This window comes from Nerophis ophidion, linkage group LG16, assembly GCF_033978795.1.
Source record: "Nerophis ophidion isolate RoL-2023_Sa linkage group LG16, RoL_Noph_v1.0, whole genome shotgun sequence".
Classification (NCBI taxonomy): Eukaryota; Metazoa; Chordata; class Actinopteri; order Syngnathiformes; family Syngnathidae; genus Nerophis; species Nerophis ophidion.
In genome coordinates, this window is record NC_084626.1 from 13,700,880 (window position 1) to 13,728,796 (window position 27,917).

Here is a 27,917-nt window from a genome sequence, read left to right on the forward strand (position 1 = left end):
CATGTGTCCCATTTAGCTTCTGTTGGCCCTTAAAGCCAAAAATGTCAGGGAAATCTCTTATTGACTCCAATGTTAAATGTCTGCGCTCAAAAACACACGAAAAAAATCACATTTACTAACTAGCTCAAACTCAGCCATTTGTCCAGTTATTGGAAATCTAAGAACACCAGAACGTTCCAGAAAGCCTTGAGACGCTCACGTGTTTCCGAAAAGTCAATATCACAAAGTGATACCACAATCAGACTTTGTTCGGCATTAAGTTTTTCAGAACTTAGGTGTGTCATAGTTAAAATAGTGGCAGGTGCATCTAATTACATGAAGTCCTTTGAAGTCACATTTCAGCCCCTCCACTCCGGTGTAGGAGTCTGGTATCTGTACATTGGTGGAACTCAAAGTTCAATGGGAATACAACATCGACAGACAACATGGCCAGCTCATGTAAAAAAATCATAGTTTTTTTCAATATGTAGTTTCGTGCTAACTTGTGAGAACGTTAGCATGCTAACGTATGCTGCGTGTTTAACTAATTGTGTATGTTTAAACCGGATCAGTCATGGATTTTACTACCTGATGCTTTTGACCAACTGTTAGCGTATTAGCATGCTAACGTTTTTTGAGAGCTTCTCTTATGTTGGCACGTTAACGATGTATGGTATTTTTTTGATACTTTCTATATTTACACCATCAAATTCTGCAATGTGTTATTTTTTCTTTCCTAGTCATGTGTTTGCATTATAATGTTAGCATGCTAAAGTAAGCATGCCAACTTTTTCAGTTTATTTTACACTATTTTCTCTAATTCCACAAGCCATATATGTAACTTGTAGTGGTGCAACGGATCAACATTGATCCGTGATCCGTTCGGATCAATATCTTCGGTTCAGCACACACGTGATCCGCGGTCTGATTTATGAAAAAAAAATGTTTGCACAGCGTGGTAATGGCGAGCGGAGTAACGGAGGAACTTCAACGCCCCGTGCCATTTAATCTGTGTTTTATAGGTGCAAACTCCATTGTGCAAAACGAGGGTTTTAAACACATGCTGAAAGTGGTTCAGCCACATTACGACATCCCGTCGCGCACCAACTTCAGCGATAAGATTGTGCCAGATTTTTATGAGCAAGAGAAGAAAAAAGTTGTGGACGAACTATCCCGAGTCATCTGTTGCGCTCACGGCAGAAGGGTGGAGGTCCAGGGGAACTATGTGACGATAAGCGCTTATTTCATCACAGCAGAGTGGGAGATGAGAAGCCACGCCCCCTCTACGAGAGTCACCTTGCACAGTTACTGACACAAGCAGTGGAGGAATGGAAGATAAAGCTATCCCAGTCACAACTGATAATGCCAAAGATCAAATAAATGCAGTGAATGAGGCAGGACTGGGACCACAGGTATGGTGCTTTGCACATGTAGTGAATTTGTATCACATCTCAGTCAATAGGATGGAGCGCCTCCTTGGGAGGTTCAGGAAGGTTCCCTACTTCCACCCAAGCACAACTGCTGCTCATGTGCTTAAGACAAAGTAAGAAATGCTAAAGCTGCCTACTCATAAGCTCATACATGATGTCCCAACAAGGTGGAACTCCACTTTTGATATGTTGGAGCAGCAGGCAGCTATATCAGCTATATACTCTGCATTTACCTACAAGACACTGAAGACAAATGTCAAAGACATCATCACCCTGTCTGATGATGATGTGAGAGTGGCAGAGGAGGTCCTCCAGGTGCTTAAACCCCTCAAAACTGTTACATCTCTGCTGAGCACTGAAACTTCACCATCTGTGTCAATGATCCTGCCTCTGAAAACAAGGATTCTACAATCCATGGCTCCAAGTGTGGAAGACAGCAGCATCACTCCAGATGTCAAGCTTTATTTCACTACCTGTGTTTCAACGAAGCTGTTGTGCATTCTTATGTTGCACTTTAAATTGTTTTTTTATTAATGGCCATTGGTCCAAGTTTAAAGAGAGGAAAAATGCCTTTTTATGTGGCACTGTTTTTCATTAATTATGTTAAAAAGAAGATTGATTGATTGAAACTTTTTTATTAGTATATTGCACAGTTCAGTACATATTCTGTACAATTGACCACTAAATGGTAACACCCGAATACATTTTTCAACTTGTTTAAGTCGGGGTCCACATTAATCAATTCATGGTACAAATATATACTATCAGCATAATACAGTCATCACACAGGTAAATCATCATAGTATATACATTGAATTATTTACATTATTTACAATCCGAGGGGTGGGATGAGGAGCTTTGGTAGATATCAGTACTTCAGTCATCAACAATTGCATCAACAGAGAAATGGACATTGAAACAGTGTAGGTCTTATTTAGTAGGATATGTACAGCAAGCAGAGAACATAGTGAGCTCCGATAGCACAAGAACAAGTATATACATTAGAAACACATGTGATTATTTACAATCCGGGGAGATGGGATGTGAATGGAGGAGGGTTTTAGTAAAGGGTTGAAGTTGCCTGGAGGTGTTGTTTTAGAGCAGTTTTGAAGGAATATAGAGATGCACTTACAGTTACACCTGTTGGGAGGGCATTCCACATTGATGTGGCATAGAAAGAGAATGAGTTAATTATGATATATATATATATATATATATATATATATATATATATATATATATATATATATATATATATATAAATATGCATTGTGCACTTTAACTTGATTTTATATATTTTAATTTAATAATTCAAAAGTGTTACAAAATAAAACGACAAAACTTCTGTTTCTTTGTCTTGTCTTTTTTAATTTTTTTTGCTGATCCGAAAAATTTGACTCTGATCCAATCCGTGAGTTTTTTGATCCGTTGCACCCCTAATAACATGAGATATATATATATATATATATATATATATATATATATATATATGTATATATATATATGTATATATATATATATATATATATATATATATATATATATATATATATATATATATATATATATATAAAATAGAAAGTACTTTATTGATCCCTGGGTGAAATTCAGCACCACAGTTCGGTCACAATAGACAATAATAATAATAAATAATGTATAACATATATATATATAATATATGAATAATATAAATATATTCTACATATATTCTACATTTACGTGCAGTCAAGTAGGAACATATGAATTATACAGTCTGATGGCTGTCGGTATGAAGGACCTCCTGTGTCGTTCCGTGTTACATTTTGGGAGTCTGAGCCTTCCACTGAACGTGCTCATTCTCATCCCAAGGTCTGAGTGTAGTTGGTGGTAAGTGTTGTCCATAATGTCTAGGAGTTTTGCTAGACGACTTCTCTCTGACACCACCCCCAGAGAGTCTAGCTCCACTCCAACCACGTTACTGGCTTTCTCTACCAGCTTGTCCAGTTTGCGTCCCTCACTCTTAGCCCGCTGCCCCAGCAGGCCATGGCGCACAAGAAGGCGCCCGCCACCACCGACTCGTAGAACATCTTCAACATCTTTTTACAGACGTTGAAGGATCCTAGCCTCCTGAGGAAGTAGAGGCGGCTCTGTCCCTTCTTGTAGAGGGCCTCAGTGTGTTTTGACCCGTTCATATATGACACATGCTAGCTGTTTGCATGCCATTGTTAGCATGGTGGCATGCTAATAGTAGCATGCAAACGGTAAATGCAAATGGTAGAAGCAATCAGAATATGCAATTTAAAGGGGCCGCGATTGGACAAGTTGACAACTTTTGTTACCTAGGTAGTAATAAGGATGGGATGTCTTGATAGCATATGGAACTCTAGAAGTATATCAAGTAATACCTAAGCAAAACGGTTTAGGAGCAGCTGGTGCTGGAATTTTTATTTTCCTGAGGGAACTCTCCTGAAGGAATCAATAAAGGTATCAATAAAGTACTATCTATCTGTCCGTCGTCTGTCCGTCCGTAAGGTCAGTTTTGCTATCCAGTGCAGAAACTTGAAAAATGTATTATTTTTTTACGCATGGACAGTAGCAGACACACAAAGACAGTTATGCAATGGACACCACAAGGACAGAGAAAGAGAGGCAGACCAAAGGGTACATGGAGAAGAACAATAGACCATTAAATGAAACTAATCAACCAGACAGGGAACAGCCTATGGAGTCTTGCCCAGAACAGAGGGAACTGGCGTACACCGGTGGATGCACTATGCACTGCAAAGTGTGAAGTAAATAGGTTAAATCTTGCATAACTAATAAGATAGAAAGTAAAGTACGAATAACATCAATAACATTAATAAATATTTGTTAAAAGCCAAATCAAAAAGGTGGGTCTAAGGCCTGCTCATAAAAACATTAAAGCTGTTCCATAGACGGGGGTCATAATAGTGGAAAGACGCCATCTTGTAACTTTGGGTCCTGACTTTTTTGAATAATTAGGAGATGAGAGCCGGAGGGTCTCAGGGTAAAAGCAAATCTGAAAGATAAGAAGGCCCAATACCATAAAAACATTTATAAACCATAAGATGAACCTTGGACTTGATCCTGAAACACAAGGGGAGCCAATGCAGAGATTTAAAAACTAGTGAAATGTGAACTCGCCTTCTTGTCTTTGTGAGAACATGTGCCGCTGAATTTTAGAGTAGTTGTAAAGATGCAATAACCTTTTTAGGGAGACCAGAAAGCAGGGCGTTACAATAGTCTTTATGACTTGTAATAAAAGCATGCATTAGCGTCTCTGCGTTGCCCTGAGAGAGAATTGGGCAAACTCTGGCTATAGTCTTAAAACGATGAAAAAATATTTTTGTGATATTTTTTGTGTGTGGTATCAAATTAAGGTCAGATTAAAAAAAGGACGTCCAGATTTTTCACTTATAGTGATGGAATTTAAGAAAATGCTTGTAGTTTTGATATGTGTCTTTCAGGGCCTCAGGGCCAATGACTAAAACTTCAGTCTTGTCCTGGTTAAATTGTAAAAAAGTTATCTGCCATCCAGGACTTACTATCTAAAATGCAATTAAAAAGAGTATCAATTGATCTTGTGTCATCAGGAGGCATGGAAATGTACAAAAATGTGTGTCATCAGCTTAACTGTGGAAATTAATTCCATGTCTCCTGATGCCAGAGCCAAGTGGAGTCATGTAAATACTAAAAAATATAGGACGTAAAATCAATTCTTGAGGCACACCTCATGTGAGTTGGGTCTTTGAAAGATAGGAAGTGAACCATTTGTGAACAGTAGTATCAGTTTCAGTCTATTTAAAGAATGAGGTGATCGACTGTTTCAAAGGCAGCACTAAGATCCGGTAGAACCAAGACTGTTTTTGAGAGTCAGCACTCAAACTGAAATCCTGCAAGAACTTTAAAAGGCCTGTCTCTGTACTGTGGTTCACCCTAAATCCAAACTTAAACTTCTCTAAAAAAAATTGAGTTCATTGAAAAAATCTTAACAGTTTTTCTGAAATGTTATTTACTAATGTTAAGTTTGATACAGGTCTGTAATTACTAAAATGTTTAGCATCTAAATTGCTCTTTTTTAGCAGGGTGAAAGACCTCCAACTGAAGCGAGGAATTTAATATGTTTAAAATCTCCTCTCTCAATGAACCATAAAATATTCAAAACTTTTTAGAATATTTTATGGTTCTTTGAGAGTAGTAGTTGGAATTGAATATAAAAAGACATGTGGTGATATTCATTGTAGAAAAAACCCTGTCAAGCATCTCAGCATTAACCAGGACAAAACTGTCCAGTGTTTTTTCAGGTAAAAAAAAAAACACTCCGTTGGATTACAAGCAGTTTGAGTTTATAAAATGTACCAACTGATTGTGTTTATTTTTTCTCTGAAGTGGTCTGCAAACTGCTAATGAAGTGAGTCTGTAGGTGTGCAAAATATATTATTAAGATCAAGGTTAAACAAATAATCACTGCAAAAATGACTCTGGGGTTATTCTTAATGTTTGCAGTGTTGCATATTTTTTGCTGTTCAAGTAATATTTGATACTTAGTCATCAGTTTATTCTTTCTCCATTTCCACTTTGATATCCTGTAAATTATTTTTAGTTTTTGATTTCCTTATCATTTCTCCCTTTAGGTATTGGTTTTTAAATGACATTTCTTGATTTTAGAGTACCAACGGCAATGCTGGATTTGAGGTTTTGATTAAAGATGTCAACAATAAAATCACAGGGTGCAGGTAAAACTATTTGAAGATAGTTATTAAAAACTCCAATAAAATGTGCAGCCACTTCAGAAGTTAGATAGCGCTCCATCACTGCTCGTACTGAGGTCTCCAGCGGAATAAAAGCTGTGATAATAAAAACACACAGCAGTGGTCAGATACAGTCAAGTCGACAACAGAAGACACACTCGTGGGCAGACCATAAATAATGACCAAATACAGAGTGTGAGTCGGCTGTGTGAAATGTTGGGTAAAATCCATAAAATCTAACATACTTATAAAATCCCTTGAAACAGGGCCTAAAATAGTATTAGTGTGTAAGTTAAAATCTCCAGTTAAAATTATCATAGTATATGTTGAATGAATGAAAAACTCAGAAAAATCATTCATAAAAGCAGTACATTTCTTTGGTGGTCTACAAACAGTGACACTCAAAACAGGGGGGGCGCTAAAAACAATTGCATGATATTCCATCCATCCATTTTCTACCGCTTATTCCGTTTTGGGGTCGCGGGGGGCGCTGGCGCCTATCTCAGCTACAATCGGGCGGAAGGTGGGTACACCTTGGACAAGTCGCCACCTCTTCGCAGGGCTAACACAGATAGACAACATTCACACTCAAATTCATACACTAGGGCCAATATAGTGTTGCCAATCAACCTATCCCCAGGTGCATGTCTTTTCAAAAGTGGTATATTGATCAAATGAAGTCTTTTTTGATGTTAGGTAATGTGTGGCTATTGATGCTGTCCACTTTCCTTCCTAGCACCTCTGACTGAAAAAGCAAAGTTAAGATTGGACTGAGAGGCCATAGTAAGAACAACTGGTGCATTTGTACCCAGCCATACCTTACTTAAAAGCAAGCAGTCTAGTTTGTGGTCTAAAATCAAATAATTAATAATAAAAGACATATTGACCAGAGAACATATTTAAAAGAGCCATGTTATTAGTAATCAGTGTATTTATGACGGCGTGGCGCAGTGGAAGAGTGGCCGTGCGCAACCCGAGGGTCACTGGTTCAAATCCCACCTAGAACCAACCTTGTCACGTCCGTTGTGTCCTGAGCAAGACACTTCACCCTTGCTCCTGATGGGTGCTGGTTGGCGCCTTGCATGGCAGCTCCCTCCATCAGTGTGTGAATGGGTAAATGTGGAAGTAATGTCAAAGCGCTTTGAGTACCTTGAAGGTAGAAAAGCGCTATACAAGTACAACCCATTTATTTATTTATTTATCACTAGTAGTGATGTTTTGGAAGTGGTTTAAGGTTATTGATATTTACAGTGTTGTGTGAATCTGATCTGTATTGTTCTCTGCTAGTGATGATGGTTGGGAATTAATGAATTGTGTGTGGAAACATGAGGTCCATGTCCAGTATTATGTATATTGCTGTTAAGAAATAAAACCATAGGGGCTCGGACCAGGGGGATGTAAGGATGCAGACTTATCATTTCACTAGCAAGGTATCCTTGCAGAAAGCAGTAAATTGTATAAAAATGTTTTCTGGTGGACAAATTACAAATTGAAGGCAAATAGTTAGAATTGCAACATTAACATAAAGGATTGCGTTATTTATGTAATATGATCAAATAGAACCTTTATTGGTGTTGTTATTTTGTGTAGCTTTGCCATTTTAGGCACATTTAATGAACAAATATTGGTTTTTACAATGTATTAAAACAGAATATTCTCTGGCAAATTTCACCTATATTCTGCCAAAATGGCTTGTAAAAACCAAAATGTCACAATTATCATTTCCCATACCTACGACTGTAAACATGAGATCCATTACCTCCCTGCTTGGCACTAAGCATCAAGGGTTTGCTTTGGGCGTTAAATCACCAAAAAATTATTCCTGGGCGTGGCCACTGCTGCTGCTCATGCTCCCCTTACCTCTGGTGGAGGGGAGGGGATAAAGGGTGATGGGTCATTTTGCCACACCTCGTGTGTGTGTGTGTGTGTGTGTGTGTGTGTGACAATCATTGGTACTTAAAATAATAATAATAATAATAATTCTGATGTTGCAATATGTTTTATTTTGTTTTTTTTATCAGACGCCGACACTCATTGTGTTTGGGGCCCTGGACACTAATCTGGGCGCCCAGTCTCACAAGAATCTGGCCCAGCTCCCACATTACTCCGTGCTCAAGTTGGACGAAGCTCGTCACGCGTGCTACATGGATAAACCGCGAGCATTTCACCAAGGACTCATCGACTTCCTCAGCAAGCTTAAGTGAGACAGAAAGAAAATATGACATTTTTTTTCTGCCTGGTCGGCTTGTCAGAATGAATACAAAGTACCAGTAGAGTGAAAAAAACAAGTTGCCTCTATTTTGAAGCTATAATCATAAATATATAATTTATGACACCAAAAGACTTACAAAGGTTGCGAGTAAATAGATATGATCAAAATAGTATCAAATTCATGGAGATTCCCGAGCCATTTTGAGAGTTAATGAGCTAGTCAGTCACGTGATCCGTGACGTAGCGGTGGAAACCACAGATCCCTTCCCCATCAACAACAATACTGATCAAGCAGACTTTGTGAGAGCCAACAAAAATTATTTTAGGACAAATGATCTAAAACTTTATATTTTTGAGCTCGAACACAAGAAAGATGTGCAAAAAGTTTTAAAAATTGAGTGCTAAACGGATGCAACTTTATTGAAACACTAAAGTATCAGCAGCATTGCTAGGTGCTACACATAAAAACTAACCATAATAAAAACAAACACTTACTGTACAATTTCCACTCTCGCTTGGCTGCCGACAAACAGGACGCTAAAATAATCTTCTTTTTATGAAGTTTCAACCGCAATTCTTACAAAGGGTTAAAAAAAAAAAAGTTGCCGCAACTACGCCTTTTTAGACATCTTGGGGGATATCAAATTAAACCAATCCCTCAGTCCGTAGCCACATTTGTCTACTATCGGGTGAGAGATGCATTAATTATAATCTAGAATTAACTTTCAACATGTTTGAGACAATGCAAAAGCAGCTGCCCTCTTAGTGTATCAACAATAGCAGCGTAAGCTAGTATTAACTCACTGATAACAAGACCCCACTAAAATAGGCCGTCTGTGTTAGCGCTTATAATAACAATATCACTCATATTTGTTTAATATCCAGGTCATGACATTTGAATGGAATATTGTTGGTGGTTTGTGAATGTTTTTAGAGGGTTTAATTGGCGTAGTTGACTCAATTGTGGGCTATTTATTCAAGATTTTGAATGCAAAAAAAAAGCCAACCATATATGTTCTTGTCTTGCATAAGGATTGTGAATGATAAACAGCACGTCTCTCTCCAATTTGTGTGTGTCTCCAGTATGACTCTTCTGATAACATTGTCAAAATGGCCGTCTGAAATTGGGGCATTTTGTGATGTTTCAACGGTATTTTCACATACTTTGCAGATTGTAAATAAAATTGGATGTGGTTTATTGGGTACCAAGAAACAATTAAGCATATAAAATCAACTTGTTTTTTCACTCTATTGGTACTTTAAAGATTCCCACCTCCTTTTTATGTATTCATATCCATCATATGTGCAATAAGCCTTCACTTGTAAAGTCGGGTAAGGGTTATTTCATGCCTCTTTGCATGCAAAAACAAACAAAAAAAAGCATTACATTTTGTGTCCCTGTTGCCTTTTTGTAGGTGGGTGGGAGGTAAATATGCAAATGTAGCAGCAGCAGTAGATGCATGTGTGTGTTTGGGAATGTCACTTCTCGTTTCAGCTCAAAAAAAACAAAGCTCATTCTCTTCAACATGGGAGAAAATTATTGTCAACATTTGAAAGCAAAACCTGTTTATTTATATGATAATAAAGTATATAAGTCTAATATATCTGCATGGGGTCTAGACATTTATTTGAAAGTGGGTAACTCTGCTGGTCATGACGATGGTGTTTAATAATTTAACAATGTTTGCTTACAGGTGTTTTTTTCTGTTTTATGAGAGACTAAGTTGACCTTTGCAGTGGAAATGGGGGCACTCCTTTTCACGCAGGGCCCAAAGGCAGTGTGGTTGTTAAAACCCTGGCCTGATGAATAATTTACAGGATTGTTTTTTTTTCTAATTACCTGTGTTGTTATTCTGCTGCTGTCAGAACAGAGATTTTTACAGGAGCGATGAATGCAATACTGTGTCTCCAGCCTGGATGTACATACATATAAATATATTGCATATTTAATCGTAATTGTCAATTAAAACAATAAAAAAATGTTTTTCTTTATGTAGAATAAGGGGTTTCAATCTTGTTTCCATTGAGGGCCGCATCGCAGTTATGGCTGCCCTCAGAGGGTCCCTTAATAGTGAAAAATATTTGAATACAAATATATATATATATCAAATACATTTTTTAATCATAATGAATTAACACAATATTTAATAATTATTACCATACATTTTTGTGTATTTTTTTTAACATTGACTTTTTTACAGTAAAAAAAACTGGCAGATCAGTTGCCAAAATACTATCGTACAATTTGTTAGTTTTTGTAGCATAAAAGTGGTACCAATTTTTTTTTTTTACTGTACAATTTAATGGATAACATTCACACTCACATTCACACTATCTGTGTTGGCCCTGCGATGAGATAGCGACTTGTCCAGGTTGTCCCCCGCCTTCCACCGAAATACAGCTGGGATAGGCTGTAGCACCCCCCGTAACCCCAAAAGGGACAAGCTGTAGAAAATGGATACAATTTAATGGATAACTTGCTTGAAATGTATGATATATTTGTTGCATTATTAGATACAGTAATTTTAAACATATACACTTGCATGCAGTACATACATTTTTTCTGTCAAAATGGAAAGGACGGTTACATTTATGAAGAGAAGAAAAAGTACTTCATTGACATATTCCTTGGTTTTCGTGAGTCGTATAAAGCAGTGGTTCTCAAACTTTTTTCAGTGATGTACCCCCTGTGAATATTTTTTTAATTCAAGTACCCCCTAATCAGAGCAAAGCATTTTTGGGTGAAAAAAAAAGAGATAAAGAAGTAAAATACAGCACTATGTCATCAGTTTCTGATTTATTAAATTGTATAACAGTGCAAAATAATGCTCATTTGTAGTGGTCTTTCTTGAACTATTTTGAAAAAAAAGATACAAATAACAAAAAACTCGTTGAAAAATAAACAAGTGATTCAATTATAAATATTTCTACACATTCAACTTAAAGTGCCCTCTTTGGGGATTGTAATAGAGATCCATCTGGATTCATGAACTTAATTCTAAACATTTCTTCACAAAATAAGAAATCTTTAACATCAATATTTATGGAACATGTCCACAAAAAATCTAGCTGTCAACGCTGAATATTGCATTGTTGTATTTCTTTTCACAGTTTTTGAACTTACATTCATATTTTGTTGAAGTATTATTCAATAAATATATTCATAAAGGATTTTTGAATTGTTGCTCTTTTTACAATATTTTTTTTTAAATCTCTGTACCCCTTGGCATACCTTCAAGTACCCTCAGGGGTACGCGTACCCCCATTTGAGAACCACTGGTATAAAGGGATGTGGCGGGCCAGATATGGCCCCCCGGGCCTTTAGGTATCCACTGATGTAAATATTTAGATAAGTTGTTATTGTGCATTTTTTAAAAATCGATACTTCATTTTTAGCCCTTTTCGAAAATACTATACACAATTGTTAGTGGGTGAATTTAAGTGATGTTAGTTAACACTCGTAATAAGTACTGGAATATTTTTAGTAAATTTATATGGTACAATTTTTGCTTATTAATCAGTTCCATAGGCTAATTCAGCATAAACTGTAAATTAACATTCAATCGTATGATTTTATTTTGAAGGACTTACAACCGTATATACAACTTTCTCTTCACAACATACAAGACGTTACCGTAAAGTGTGTCGAAACGACTGCGGAGTGAATTGTAGAATAAAAGTACTATTGTAAAAAAGGTGTACTGTGCTTCTATATGTTGACCGATTCCGAATTTTATTTTGAAACCCGCTTGTTTTTACCGTAATGTTGCAATACAGTGTGACGCCAGCGCTCTCTCGACCAGTGTAGTCGCAGATCAACAACCCCCCTGAGGCAGCTTGTCGTCGGCAGTGGTTGACAGGCAGTCAGACCGAGACTACCTGGTGAGTGTTTATTTTGAAATAAGAATAATAAAAAAAACACTTTTAAAGAACGTATAGGGTCGTTAAACTCGGCCCACTTTATCCAGGGGTTACCACAGCTAGCTAGTGGCTTTAGCTTTGTACCTGCGCCATCTATATTGTGTGCGTTGCCATCAGGTGATTTCAACATGCTACCTGACAAAGAGGACTCAGGTGTCGGAGGTGGTCCAACGTCAGTCGACATAGAGGACCCTTCCGTGGGCTTGTTCAGAGAGTACCTCCGGCTCAGGACGGTTCACCCACAGCCAGACTACGGTGAGGTAAACACACAAGTAAGGAGAAGGGTATGTACAGTATGCATGTCACATGTGTAAGCTTATACGATTATGAGTTATGACAGGGTTGTTAAATGATCAATATTACGATGTATTACTGGCCCTGCGCCAAAATCAGTGTTCAATCTGTTCGAGGATGCACTTTGAAATTCTTTGCAACACTAAAATCAATCCAAAGTTGGTCGATGTACACCAACAAAAAGTTAGACAGGACTGTGATTTATTTGTGGTGAATAAATTTGCATGGATTTTTTTTCTTTTAGCACAAGTCATGAAAAGCAAAAACAAGTATGTTCAGATTAGGGATGGGCCATACTAACCAACCTTGAGACCTCCGATTTCGGGAGGTGTATTTTTCATATGGGGTGGGCGATATTGGCTTTTATTAATATTGCGATATTTTTATGCCATATTGCGATATACGATATATATTACGATATTTTGCCTTGGCCTTGAATGAACACTTGATGCATATAATCACATTCTATGTGTCTACATTAAAACATTCTTCTTCATATGCTCATTTTAAACTTTCATGCAGAGAGGGAAATCACAACTAAGTCAATTGACCAAAACTGTATTCATCAAATACACTTCATTCTCTCACGGGTGACTTTTTAAATGAAATAACAAAATAATAGTGTTGCTACCTTTTTGTAGTAACACTTCTGCTGCATACTTTGCATTGATTGATTGATACTTTAAGTAGTAGATTGCACAGTACAGTACATATTCCGTACAATTGACCACTAAATGGTAACACCCGAATACGTTTTTTCAACTTGTTTAAGTTGGGGTCCACGTTAATCAATTCATGGTACAAATATATACTATCAGCATAATACAGTCATCACACAGGTTATTCATCAGAGTATATACATTGAACAGCATATTGCTGTTGTCTGCTGAATATCTTCCCACTTGGAGCCAAACCACCGCCAGATGATGGATCACCTGCTCTTTATGTTGGGCATTTATTGTTCTTCCTCCATTTGTGATAAGTTTTGCACCATCTCTCTCTTGTATTGTCACAAGCTCAGCTCGACTTGGCTCAGCTAACGTTAGCCTTGCTGCTACCTCTCTGATCGGCGAGAGCTATGACGCTGGACTCGCGAGAGTATGTGACGTATGTAAGAAGGCGGGCTTGTTTTCCGTATCTGTCAGAATGAGAGACGAGGAGGAGTGAGAAACGCCTGTTATGTGATGCCTGCCGCTAAAAGCAACTCGACCTGCCTCAGCTAACGTTAGCGTGTGACGCTACATGCGCGACAGTGTGTGACGTATGTAAGAAGGCGGGCTTATTTTATGTCTCTGTGAGAAGGACACACGAGAAGGAGTGAGACACACCAGTAATGTAATGCACGCAGCTTAAAGCAACGGTGTGAGAACATATAATCGAATATTACGATATAAATAAATAAATGGGTTGTACTTGTATAGCGCTTTTCTACCTTCAAGGTACTCAAAACGCTTTGACACTACTTCCACATTTACCCATTCACACACACATTCACACACTGATGGAGGGAGCTGCCATGCAAGGCGCCAACCAGCACCCATCAGGAGCAAGGGTGAAGTGTCTTGCTCAGGACACAACGGACGTGACGAGGTTGGTACTAGGTGGGATTTGAACCCGGGACCCTCGGGTTGCGCACGGTCACTCTCCCACTGCGCCACGCCGTCATATATAGTCATTTTATATATCGCACAGAGACAAACCTGCGATATATCGTATATACCGATATATCCCCAGCCCTATATTTCATTATATATATATATATATATATATATATATATATATATTTATATGTATGAAGAAATACTTGACTTTCAATGAATTCTAGCTATATATATTTATTTTATTATATATACAAATAAAATAAATAGTTGAATTTCAGACGGTACCTATCAGATACACAGTAATAAAAAAAACAGTTCTTCTACTAACTGTACTGTGCTTGCCGGTTATTTAAAAAAAAACAACAACAACAACACTTACCTTTCACTATTTGAGTAGCCTTTGTTCTGCCATTTGCGTACTGGCGAGAGTCACTTGCCGTCAAGTGCACAACACCATGTAAATCGTTGGCCAATCAAAAAGCAACCCCATAACGCTATAGCCAACATTCACCAGGAGATGGCAACAGACAACATAGAATCACTCTATTACAGACGGCGTTGCCATGGCTGTAACTTCCTCGTTCTTCTGCTTCGTCTCCTTGTGTGTGCAGTTTTTTATTAAAAATCCGTAGATATTGTAACGTGATTAGGCAGGCAAGCTGTTTATACAACAGGAAAGCGGACGTGAAAACAGGCTGTGCCCACTCATGTCTGCATGGAGCTGGAGGGGGCGTGAATTTTAGGAGATTTCCGGGAGAACATTTTTTCCGGGAGGTTTTCGGGAGAGGCGTCGATTTTCGGGAGTCTCCCGGAAAATCCGGGAGGGTTGGCAAGTATGGATGGGGCCTAAAATCTATATCCTTATATACACTATATTGCCAAAAGTATTTGGCCACCCATCCAAATGATGAGAATCAGGTGTCCTAATCACCTGGCCTGGCCACAGGTGTATAAAATCAAACACTTTGGTATGGAGACTGTTTCTACAAACATTTGTGAAAGAATGGGCCGCTCTCAGCAGCTCGGTGATTTCAACCCAATCCAATCCACTTAATTTATAAAGCACATTTAAACAACAAAAATGTTTCCAAAGTGCTGCACAAAAAAAAAACAAAGATTCAAATACAATCCTTAGCTCCATCAATGACTGAATACAAACAAAAATAAATAAATATAAAACCAATATAAAAATAAATATGATTTATAAACAGTTCAAAAGGTTGAAATCAACTAAAACAATAAATGGAAATGAAAAATTTAAAACACAGAGGACCACACAACTCACGTAGTGTTAAACGCTGGAGAAAAATTGGGTCTTAAGCGGCCCGGGTTTTTATAAAAACACGTCCGTAGGCTAAATGAACCTCTTCAACATAACATATATATATTTTCGAATTGGTTCAACCACCACCTGCCCGAATCTATTTAAAATCTATTTTTTCATCATGTGGGAATCGAACCTGGGCCGCGGCGGTGAGCGCGTTGAATCCTAACCACTAGATTGTACCATCAAGTACTGTCAGGTACAACATTTTACCTTACTAGCCTATATAAATCACCCATTTATAAAAACACGTCCGTAGGCTAAATGAACCTCTTCAACATAACATTTAACTATGTATATATATTTCCGAATTGGTTCAACCGCCACCCGCCCGAATCTATTTAAAATCTATTTTTTCGTCATGTCACCCACCCGACCCGCGGTTTATCCGCGGACTCCGCGGTTGTGACCGCAAACCGCGCATCTCTAACGGTCAGGGAATTCACTTTTTTACCATGAATTGATTAACGTGGACCCCGACTTAAACAAGTTGAAAAACTTATTCGGGTGTTACCATTTAGTGGTCAATTGTACGGAATATGTACTGTACTGTGCAATCTACTAATAAAAGTATCAATCAAAACAATCCATATAACACGCCACAGACAACGTCACGCTAACATCACGTGACACCTCTGATGAAGGCTGCAGAAGCAAGGTAGCCCAAACTTGTCAGGTACAACACTTTACCTTACTTGCCTGTATAAATAAACCATTTATAAATAGTCAAATGTTGTTACCCACATACGAAAAATGAGCAGCACTCTTTGAAACAGTATGTGGGCATACTTTTATTTTGAAGTGTCTCGTTTGGTCTGTCGACGGATGTAAGTAAAGAAGCTACTTCCGGGTATGAGTACACATTTTTTTGATGCATGAGAAGGGAGAAAGAGAGCGACTGATCGTAACAAAGACCAAAAAGTGTCACAAGGACTTAAAGCGTCTGGGCTATAAGAGCCAGAAGATCACAATTTCCTCCTAACAGAAGCATGCAGGCCAACGAGGTATTTGTTTGTCTTTTGTTGGTATTTTACTTGGTAAAATGTTTGATCCACATGCTGTGCATTTTATTATTTTTACATTTGTAACGTGCTTTATTTTTTACAGTTTTCACGGTGAATTTGAAGGGAAAGGAAGCCTTCAAATAAATCAGTTCAAGAAAGCTATTGTGTCTGTGCTGTTTGGAGGGAGTTACGCTTTCTAACCTCACTAATGCCTTGCATCGTCTATATTAGATATATAACAACTGTGATATACAGTGAGGTCCACAAGTATTTGCACACTTGGCAATTTTGCAAGTTCGCCCACGTAGAAATGCAGGAGAGGTCTGAAATGTTCATCATAGATGTATTTCCACTGTTAGAGACATATTTTAAAAACAAAAATCCGGAAATGACATTGTATGATTTTTTTTATGATTTATTTGTGTGTTACTGGGGTTCATACAGTAAGTATTTGCACACATGAGAATCAGCAAGAATTATGACTCTCAAAGATCTTTCTGTCTACCTTAAAAGTCCACCTTGACCCCACAAGTAATCACCCACCCACCAAACCCTTTGAGCTCATTAAAGTCACCTGTGCAGCCCACAGTCAGTCAAGGTCCAACTGCTACCATGGTTAAAACAAAAAAGCTGTCAAAAGAGGCCAGAGACAAAATTGTAAAGCTCCACAAAGCTGGAAAAGGCTATGGGACAATTGGGAAGCAGCTAGGTGAGAATAGATAACTGTTAGAGCATTTGTTAGAACATAGAAGAGGTTAAACCTGACTGCTAATCTACCTTGGACTGTAAGATCTCTCCTCGTGGGGCATCACTCATGATAAGAAAAGTGAGGAAACAGCCCAGTACTACACGGGTGAATGACCTGAAGAGAGCTGGGACCACTGTTTCCAAGGCTACTATCAGTTAGGGCTGGGCAAAATGGCTTTTTTTTAAATATCTTGATATTTTTAGGCCATATCGCGATACACGTTATATATCTCAATATTTTGCCTTAGCCTTGAATTAAGACTTGATGCATATAATCACAGCAGTATGATGATTCTATGTGTCTACAATAAAACATTGTTTTTCATACTGCATTAATATATGCTCATTTTAAACTTTCATGCAGAGAGGGAAAATACAACTAAGTCAATTGACCACAACTGTATTTATTAAACAGTTAATAAGCAGTGGCACAAACATTCATGTCATTTCAAAACAGAAAGTGCAAGATTGTCGGAGACCTTTTAAAACAAGCTATTAGTGCACTTTTGTGCATGATGTCACTAAGATGACCTATAAAAACAACATTAAATTAAAGCACACTTTTTGTACAGAACGCCACTACAATAAGTAAAAACAAATAAAGTGCACTTTTGTGCATGATGTCACACAAGATATTTCAATAAGTGTCACATAAAAATGAGCTGCATATCAAATAGTATATATCTTACGGTGTTGATCTGGAAATGGTTGCCTCGGAATTTTGTGGGTGTGGCATCGAACGGAGATGTTGACATGCAGTTTGAAGCACTCTTCATACTCTGGCGGGTGACTTTTCAAATGATGCTACAAATTACTAAGTGCTTTTACTTTTTGTAGCAACGCTTCTGTCGCATAAATGTTCAACATATTCCTGCGTGAAGGTAAACCACCGCCAGACGATGCACCCAGTGCTGTTTTTCTTGGGAATTCATTCTTCCTTCATTTGTTACCAGATTCACACCTTCTCTCTCTCATATTACCACTCGCAAGACACCGTTAGCATCACAGCTAATGTTACCCATGTCGCTATCTCTCTGCTCGGGGAGGGTGTGTGACGTTGCACGCATGGCATATGTAAGAAGGTGTGCTTGTTTTAAGTCTCTGTGAGAACGAGAGACAAGAATGAGGGAGAAACGCATGCAGTTTATTGCCCGCAGCTAAAAGCAACTGCGTGAGAATGTATACTCGAATATCATGATATAGTCATTTTCTATATCGCACAGAGACAAACCCGCAATATATCAAGTACATCGATATATCGCCCAGCCTTACTATCATTAGAACACTATGGTGTATTGCTTTAAAATCATGCATCGCACAGAAGGTTCCCCTGATTAAGTCAGCCCATGTCCAGGACCGTCTGAAATTTGCCAATGGCCATCTGGATGATCCAGAAGAGTCATGGGAGAAAGTCATGTGGTCAAATGAGACCAAAATAGAACCTCTTGTTATAAACGCCACTCGTCGGGTTTGGAGGAAAAAGAAGGATGAGTATCATCCCAAGAACACCATCCCTACAGTGAAGCATGGGGGTGGAAACATCATGATTTGGGGGTGCTTTTCAGCAAAGGGGACAGGACGATTACACTGTATTAAGGGGCGGATGAACAGGGCATGTATTGAGAGATTTTGGCCAAAAACCTCCTTCCGTCACTCAGAGCATTGAAGATGTGTCGTGGCTGGGTCTTCCAACATGAAGCACACAGCCAGGATAACCAAGGAGTGGGTCCATACCGAGCATATCAAGGTATGGAGTGGCCTAGCCAGTCTCCAGATCTAAATCCAATAGAAAATCTTTGGAGGGAGCCTAAATCCCTGTTGCCGTGTGTGCAAACCTGATGAAGAACTGTAGGAAACGTTTGACCTCTTTAATTGCATTCTGCACTAAATATTAACACTCATGTGTGCAAATACTTATGAACCCCAGTAACATACAAATAAATTATTAAAAACTCATACATTGTGATTTCCGGATTTTTCTTTTTAGATTATGTCTCTTACAGTGGAAACACATCTATGATGAATATTTCAGACCTTTCCCTAATTTCTAAGTGGTAGAACTTGCAAAATTGCAGGGTGTGCAAATACTTGTGGACCTCATTGTATACTCTGCATGGACACAGTGAACAAAGGAGAAAAGGCAGCTGCAGTGTCAGACCTAATAACACGCCCATGACGCATGGCAGGCGGTTTTACATCAGGGTCCAAACTTAAATTGAACATGACAGGACTGTGATCGGAAAACACAGCATCACCAACAACAACATTGTCATTATTAAAACCATAAGACAGTACAAGGTCTAGAGTTTGTCCATGCACATGTTGGGCCAGTAACATGCTGCGCCAAATTAAAAGCTTCAACTAAGTCCAAATCTCTCCGGCCATGGTTTTAGAAGGACAACAAACGTGTACATTAAAATCTCAAACGATTGAAATCTTGTCGTAGAGCACCAGACTAAAAGCAATGAACTACTTGAAATGTTCAATGAAAAGTCCTTGAAAAAGTCTTTGTTGTGCTTTGGTGATCTCTAGATTACAGCACACAATATTCACAATTTCCAGCATGGAACTGTCATAGGATGCCTCCTGTGCAACAAATCCAGTCATGAAATGTCCTCGCTCCTAAATATTCCAAAATGAACTTTATTATAAGAAAATTGAATAATTCGGGAACAACACCAGCTCAGCCACGAAGTGGTAGGCCACGTAAACTGACAGAGAAGGGTCAGCGGATGCTGAAGCGCATAGCGCAAAGAGACTTTCTTCGAAGTCAGTTGTTACAGAGCTCCAAACTTCATGTGATCTTCCAATTAGCCCATGTACAGTACGCAGAGAGCTTCATGGAATGGGTTTCCATGGCCGACCAGCTGCATCTAAGCCATATATCACCAAGTCCAATGCAAAGCGTTGGATGCTGTGGTGTAGAGCACATCGCCATTGGATTCTAGAGCAGTTGAGACACATTCTCTGAAATGAGTCACGTTTTTCTATCTGGCAATCTGATGGACGAGTCTGGTTTTGGAGTTTGCCAGGAGAACGCTACATTTCGGGCTGCATTGTGCTGAGTGTGAAATTTGGTGAAGGAGAAATTATGGCGTGCGGTTGTTTTTCAGAAGTTGGGCTTTGCCCCTTAGTTCCAGTGAAAGAAACTTTGAATGCGCCAGGATAGCAAAACATTTTGGACAATTCCATGCTCCCAACCTTCTCGGAACAGTTTGGAGCGGGCACCTTCCTCTTCCAACATGACTGTGCACCAGTGCACAAACCAAGGTCCATAAAGACATGAATGACAGAGTTTGGTGTGGATGAACTTGACTGGCCTGCACAGAGTCCTGACCTGAACCCGACAGAACACCTTTGGGAGGATTTAGAACGGAGACTGAGAGCCAGGCCTTCTCAACCAACATCAGTGTGTGACCTCACCCATGCGCTTTTGGAAGAAGGGTAGAAAAGTCCCATAAACACACTCCGCAACCTTGTGGACAGCCTTCCCAGAAGGGTTTTAAGCTGTAATAGCTGCAAAAGGTTGACTGACATCATATTGAACCCTATGGGTTAGGAATGGGATGGCACTTCAAGTCCATATGTGAGTCAAAGCAGGTGGCCAAATACTTTTGGCAATATAGTGTATATTGCAGCCTCTTGTGATAACGATAGGCATCACAATATATTATTTGGCATATAAATGCCCAGAGGCACGTTTGGGGCACGTCCAACCGGTAGGAGGCCACGGGGAAGACCCAGGACACGTTGGGAAGACTATGTCTCCCGGCTGGCCTGGGAACGCCTCGGGATCCCCCGGGAAGAGCTAGACGAAGTGGCTGGGGAGAGGGAAGTCTGGGTTTCCCTGCTTAGGCTGTTGCCCCCGCGACCCGACCTCGGATAAGCGGAAGATGATGGATGGATGGATATAAATGCCCACCGCGATCTTGAAGGGAATAAGGGGTAGAAAATGGAAGAGATTGATGATAATAGAAGCATTTCAGTTTCGCTGCTGATGTACAGTATGTGGTAATATATTGTGTTATTCCTGGTTATTTAGTTTTCTCAAATCAATTATTACTTGCTAATTTGCTATTATTTTTCATATACTTATTCTCCTGTTGTATGGCTGCTTGACATTTAGTTTTGTACGATACTACACATTTGGGTATCGTATAGTCTAGTATTTATTGTATAGTTAGTATATTGTATAGTTATTGTATAGTTACAGGGACATTATTGGTCATACTAATACTGATACTTAAAATACTCAAGATTATTGAAATTTGTGATCATTTTTCATCACAAATATAATCAGACACAAACACTTGCGGTGTAACAATATCAATTTAAAGGCCTACTGAAACCCACTACTACCGACCACTCAGTCTTATAGTTTATATATCAATGATGAAATCTTAACATTGCAATACATGCCAATACGGCCTGTTGAAAACGTTGCGGAAAGATGACGCGTGCGCGTTACGTCACCGGTTGTAGCGGACATGCTCTTCCGGCACCGCTCACGGCTAAAAGTCGTCTGCTTTAATCGCATAATTACAAAATATTCTGGACATCTGTGTTGCTGAATCTTTTGCAATTTGTTCAAATAATAATGGAGAAGTCAAAGAAGAAAGATGTAGGTGGGAAGCGGTGTATTGCAGCTGCCTTTAGCAACACAAACACAGCCGGTGTTTCCTTGTTTACATTCCCGAAGGTGAAGCTTTACTATGGAACAGAGCGCTCAAGCGAACATGGTTCCTGACCACATGTCAACCGGCAGGTTTCGGTGAGAAAATTGTGGTAATAAGATGGCTTTTACCGTAGACATGAGCGGAGCTTGCGTCCTCCTGCAGCTGTGGACTCTCTTACCTCCTACCACCGGAGACACTGGCGGTCACCACACTCGTGGCCACACCCCTCCGACTTTTAGGTACCATATAATCTCGCTAAAACACGAGTAACACAATAAGCAGATCAGGGATTTATCTGAATTATCCTAGTAAATCTGTCTAATAACATCTGAATCGCTCCCACTGCCCTAGCCTTTTTTTTAATTTAATTTTATTTTCTAGTCCTTCACTCTCACTGCTCTCATCCACGAATCTGTCATCCTCGCTCAAATTAATGGAGAAATTGTTGCTTTCTGTCCGAATCGCTCTCGCTGCTGGTGGCTATGATTGTAAACAATGTGAGGATGTGAGGAGTTCCACAACCCGTGACGTCACGCGCACATCGTCTGCTACTTCCGGTACAGGTAAGGCTTTTTTATTAGCGACCAAAAGTTGCGAACTTTATCGTCGATGTTCTCTATTAAATCTTTTCAGCAAAAATATGGCAATAACGCGAAATGATCAAGTATGACACAAAGAATGGACCTGCTATCCCCGTTTAAATAAGAAAATCTCATTTCAGTAAGCCTTTAATATTGTAATTATAATTTCCTACTACTGGTTCTGATTTTTTTGTTTTTTTGTTTTTGCCCTGAAAGCACTCCCGTGTCCCGGGGTTTATTTCCAGAGTTTGTAAGAAATAATGACAAAACATTTTTTGAAGAGGCAACAAGAAAGTTAAGACAAGACAAAACAAAGAAGCAAGCAGGAGGGATAAGGGAGAGGAAAGGGGAGCGTCCACCCTCGTTGAGTGCCAGAGAGAAATTAAGGAATGGGACTATGCAGTACCAGCTGCAGAGTGCTCAAACAACCACCAGGTAGCATCTCTAAGCAAATAATACTGTATCATCTCTTTCTCTTTCACACTTATCAGGTCAGTATTGCGTTCTTCACTTGTGTCTTAAGTGAAAGATGAGGCAAAAACTTACCCAGACTGTAAAGAAATATCATAATAATTATAATTGACCCTAACAAAAGATGACCCTAAATATATACATATCCTTAAAGGGGAACTGCACTTTTTTTTTTAAATATTGCCTGTCGTTAATGAGAGATGGATTTTAATTTTAAAAAAGGCCTTAAAAACATCCAAAACACCTCAATTGAGAATTTATATACAGGATGTAAGCATTTATGTAATGTAGTAATGGGCACATTTATAATAACATTTAATATGTACGTATTCTGATCATTTTAAGCATACGCGATGCATTAATTTTAAAAACGCATCACAATTTTTGCGTTTTTTTATTTCTTCATAACTGATTATTACTCACTGCAGACTTAATGAGAGTTAACAAACATATTAAAACATCACTTACTATGTAAGGTCTGCTGTCATTAGGATGCAGACAGCTGGGATGTTCATACATTGCCATTTAGGTGAAAAATGACTCATAATTCTCACGAAGAAATGGTGTGGGAGTCAAGATATTAACCAAGTATCACTAATACTTGGTTAATATATAAATCACAAAATGTAAATGTAAATGAGTATTGATGGAGGTTTTTGGATGGTTATTTATTTTGATTTTATGGGCGAAATAGAGGAGCTCCCATTGACTCCGCTGTAAGCATACTTTTATTGACAAGTTAGAATGTATTTAAAACAAATCTATACGTTGTTGTGTATTTCATAATGATTGTGAATAATAGGCAAAATGACCAAAAAAAGAAGGCAATTCCGCTTTAAGGCCTGATCTTAGAAAAAAATTTAAATTATTTTAAAATCATGTTTTCATTATCAGTGAAATAACAACTGGTAGATTGCAACTCTTATATTTTTAAGCTGCTTGTTTGATGAATCCATCATTGATCACTAATGTTTTCAAATGAATACATTGGCTCCTCTGCTTTTGTTTGCTAAGGCTTGTGCAGATGAGCTTAGTTTAGCTCATAGGACCACAATTTACCTGTAAGTATGGCAGAACATTGGAAAAAAGTAAACCATTTTTTTTGCATGTTTGTCTATGTTGTTAAACAATACTAGTGGTTGAACGGGTTTAAACGGTAAAAAAGGATCAACAATCCCTTTTGCCTTGGGGTTTATTGATAACTAAAAAAAAACTCAAAGTCCACCGACGACAAAAAAGGATTGTTGATCCTTTTTTACCGTTTAAACCCGTTCAACCACTAGTATTGTTTAACAACATAGACAAACATGCAAAAAAAATGGTTTACTTTTTTCCAATGTTCCACCTTCATTTCCTTAAAGGGGGACTGTACTTCTTTTCTTAGTTTATTTCGAACATGACATACATACGTACAACATTATACATCAGGGAACTTTTTTGGGAATTTTACAATCATTATGAGTGACAAGAACACACGTATGTCTTTTTTTTTTTTTAGGATTTTAAATGATGATAAACGCTCGAAATATGTGGCTAATGGGAGTCATTGTACAACTTATACCCACTGCAATTATATATATATATAATGTAGTAACACATACGTTCATAACAATTGGTCATATAAAGTAAAGTGTTATATGTAACATAATGCTATATGTAATATGTTCACTATTTAGCGTATTTTGATCCTTTTAATCCACACCCGGACTGATTTCTTCAGCGCATTGATTTCTGTTTCCATAGCCGTGCTTGTCGGACTTCTGCCAACAAATGTGTGTTCCTACTTCCGGAAACAAACGGTTGTGTGTGTTCTGTCACGCGTTCGGCGCACTTGTTGCGCGGAGTTGCCACTTCGTGGATGCACACACTACCAGTCAGCAGGATTGCAGGTAAGAATATGTTTTAATATAATAAAACAAAAGAACACTGGTGCAAAAAAGGAGAAAAACAAAGCGCGTGTCAATGCACGGAAATCTAATGCTAAAAACGTAGCAGGAAACAGAAAACATTAAACGACGTGCCACACGCACGTGAAGCTAAGGCGGAACTTAGCACAAAATAATCGAGGGCAGAAGGATACAAAACGTGACGTGTTGCGAAAAGCAAGTAATGGACCGAGGACGAACTGAGGAATCAGGTGGGCTTAAATACACAAATAATAATCAAAAACAGGTGTGACAGGAGCCCGTGAGGAGGAGCACAAAACATTGCCATGGTGACTAAACGAACGGGGAAGTGCTCAAACACAAGGAATCGGCAGAGTCCAGAACTAAACATGAACAAAGACATATAAGCGGCCGGATCGTGACATGTTCTAATCATGGCAGACTTGGTAATAGACAATGAAGACTTTTTTTTGGACAAATGAGGATTCACAACCTTATATTTTTGAAGCTGAATAATATACTGTGGATAAGCTATTGCTTCTAAAAGCAAGCACGAAGGAAGGGTGAGATATTGGCGTAGACAGAAGCCAAGAGAGTGAGATGAAAGTGTCTTTAAAACTATAAATGTGGAACTGGGAGCCAAGCTATTTCAACATAAATGAATTGCTTACCCAAAATCAATAGGATAAAAAAGTCCCCCTGCCAGCTGGACCAAACAAAATCGAGTAAGTCACTGTATATATCGTTCATGATGAATGCTGCACATGTGTATTGTTACAACTACAGTGCATGCGCTGTCTGGCTAGTGTACAAATAAATCATGAAATCTGGGCTAATGCTTTACAGATACTGTAATATGATTGTTCATGTTTTATCAATCAAAAGTGCAGTTCCCCTTTAAACACAATGGCTTTTAAAATGATGCTTTCACTTTTAACGTCCCACAACTGTTAGCTTTATATTGATACCACAGTGATTTACACATGGTTTGTAATTGATAGATTGATACAGTGGTACCTTGTTTTCCAACTTTTTTTTTTCTTTTTTTTTACCTCCGGTACGATACTGATATTGGAGCTTTGAGTATTGGCCTATTCCAATATTGATCACATACAATATCAGCAGGAATCCTATATACTTCTTTTGTTTTGTCCAGTAAAATGTCAAAAAAGGTTTGACCAAGTGAAATTACTCAAAAAGAGAACAGTGGTAGGAATAAAAACGACACTAACCTATTTATTATTAAACATCTTAAATTGATTTATACTGTATTTAAGTTGAAGTGCAGTTTAATTGTTATTGTGGTGACACCTTGTGGCCACAATAAATCATAAAATTAAGCTCATGGCACAATAAATCTGTGCATGTGAATGTGCGTGAGTGTGTGGGTGTGTGCGTGCGTGCTTAGGTTGTTGCTTGGAATGTTTGGCCTTACAATAAAGGTGGGGAAATTTTGTGTAGAACCGAATCATTAAAAAAAAAGCGGAGTTACCACTATTGTAATGTCCTTTTTTGAGCAGGGGCCTCAGAAAGACCCCTGAGAAAAGGGAAAAAAGAGGACACCGCTCTCATGTTGTGATGTGGGTCTAACACCTCATTGCTACATAGCACACATAGATAACACACATAGCACACGTGCAATAGAGCAGTTTACATGTGTTTAGGTAAAAGATAAAGCACATTTACAGTATAAATAATCCACTTTATACATCATGAGGAAGTTCATGTTTAGTAAGTAACTAGACTGGTAAATCACGTTTTGACAAATAATGTATTTAAATTAAAGCTTCCTGTAATGATTCCTTTACAGATGCTGCTCTCAGATTCCTTGACAGAATGGCAGCGGAGCTTGGCCTACCTATGAAAAAGATTGAGGTGTGTTTTTGAAACTGTCACACGATTACATAAAACAAAAGTGTTTGCAGGAGTCGTTGCATTTGAGCAGCGTCATTAAACTTGCAAAATGCCGGCCGAATCTGGCCAGGAAAAGACGATTTCGAGCAGATTTGTACAAAACAAACAAACATGCAAAAAAAAAAAACCCTCTCTTGGTGTTTAGAGGAACTTTGACCAGTGTTGTTGCAGTAGGCCCTAGACAACAGAGTATCTTTTTTTCATAAAGAAGTTTTTTGACCTATATTTTTAGTAGTAAGTCTTTAAAAACGGCAGCACTCACTCCTCCAGTCATATTTAGAATATCTTTGACTAGTGTGTGACTGAAGGAGATGCGGATGAGGGGACAGGGCTGCGGAGCTAGCACTGAGCGCCGGGACGGAGAGGCTTCGCGGTGTCTTGGCTGGGTGAGCAGGTGTCGGACACCTCAGTCTTCGTGGACGTATCTCCGCTCATCCATGCGGACTGGACACTGGCCGAGAGTTGGTTGGCGGCCGAGAGTGGAGTCGGCTCTCTTGGTTGCTTTGTTGGGTCTGCTCCTGTCTCTGGCCACGCTCCCTCCACCACAGCGGACGATGGCGTGTAACACCGCAGAGGCCACCACAGTGTATATGTTTCTTTTAGTTTTTATTCATAGCTGTATGTAGAAGTGGCTGGTTGTATCTGCTGCTTTAATGTCTTTAATTTCCTTTGTGTTCTTTGATGTTTGATGTTTCCCTCTTACACACATGTATGAGGGATGTGTACTATGGCTATGAGCTGTTTTTTTTTCCCCCCTTGGCCTCAGTCTGGACCCCCTCTCCAGGGCCCAGGCTTGGACCGATTTTTTAATTGAATTTTATTTTATTTTAATCTTATATTTCCCTCACCCCCCTTGTTTACCTGTATCTCATCTTTTTTGTAAGGGGCGCTGGAAGCCTGCAGACCCGTCAGCGATCCTGTTCTGTCTCCCTGTAATGTTTGTCTGATCTTGAATGGGATTGTGCTGAAAATGTTAATTTTCCTGAAAGAACTCTCCTGAAGGAATAAATAAAGTACTGTCTAATCAAATCTAATCTAGTGCCTATTAGGTCGATCGCAAACTACCAGTCGATTGCGAGGCATTAAAAAAAAAAAAGACCTAAAAATGACTGATCATCAATCTTCGC

General features: G+C 38.7%; 2 protein-coding genes across 2 annotated transcripts in view; both read left to right on the plus strand.

Moving 5' to 3' along the window:
• Positions 1–9,975, plus strand: part of abhd14a (abhydrolase domain containing 14A) — a 21,362-nt gene extending 11,387 nt beyond the window's left edge. Inside the window, exon 5 of the mRNA XM_061874334.1 lies at positions 8,182–9,975. Coding sequence (XP_061730318.1) covers positions 8,182–8,364 — 183 coding nt within the window. The 3' untranslated portion in view covers positions 8,365–9,975. The remainder of the gene's footprint in view (positions 1–8,181) is intronic.
• Positions 9,976–12,003: 2,028 nt separating this feature from the next.
• LOC133534965 (aminoacylase-1A-like) overlaps positions 12,004–27,917 on the plus strand; it is a 42,425-nt gene continuing 26,511 nt past the window's right edge. Inside the window, exons 1-3 of the mRNA XM_061874330.1 lie at positions 12,004–12,253; positions 12,410–12,547; positions 26,687–26,751. Coding sequence (XP_061730314.1) covers positions 12,421–12,547; positions 26,687–26,751 — 192 coding nt within the window. The 5' untranslated portion in view covers positions 12,004–12,253; positions 12,410–12,420. The remainder of the gene's footprint in view (positions 12,254–12,409; positions 12,548–26,686; positions 26,752–27,917) is intronic.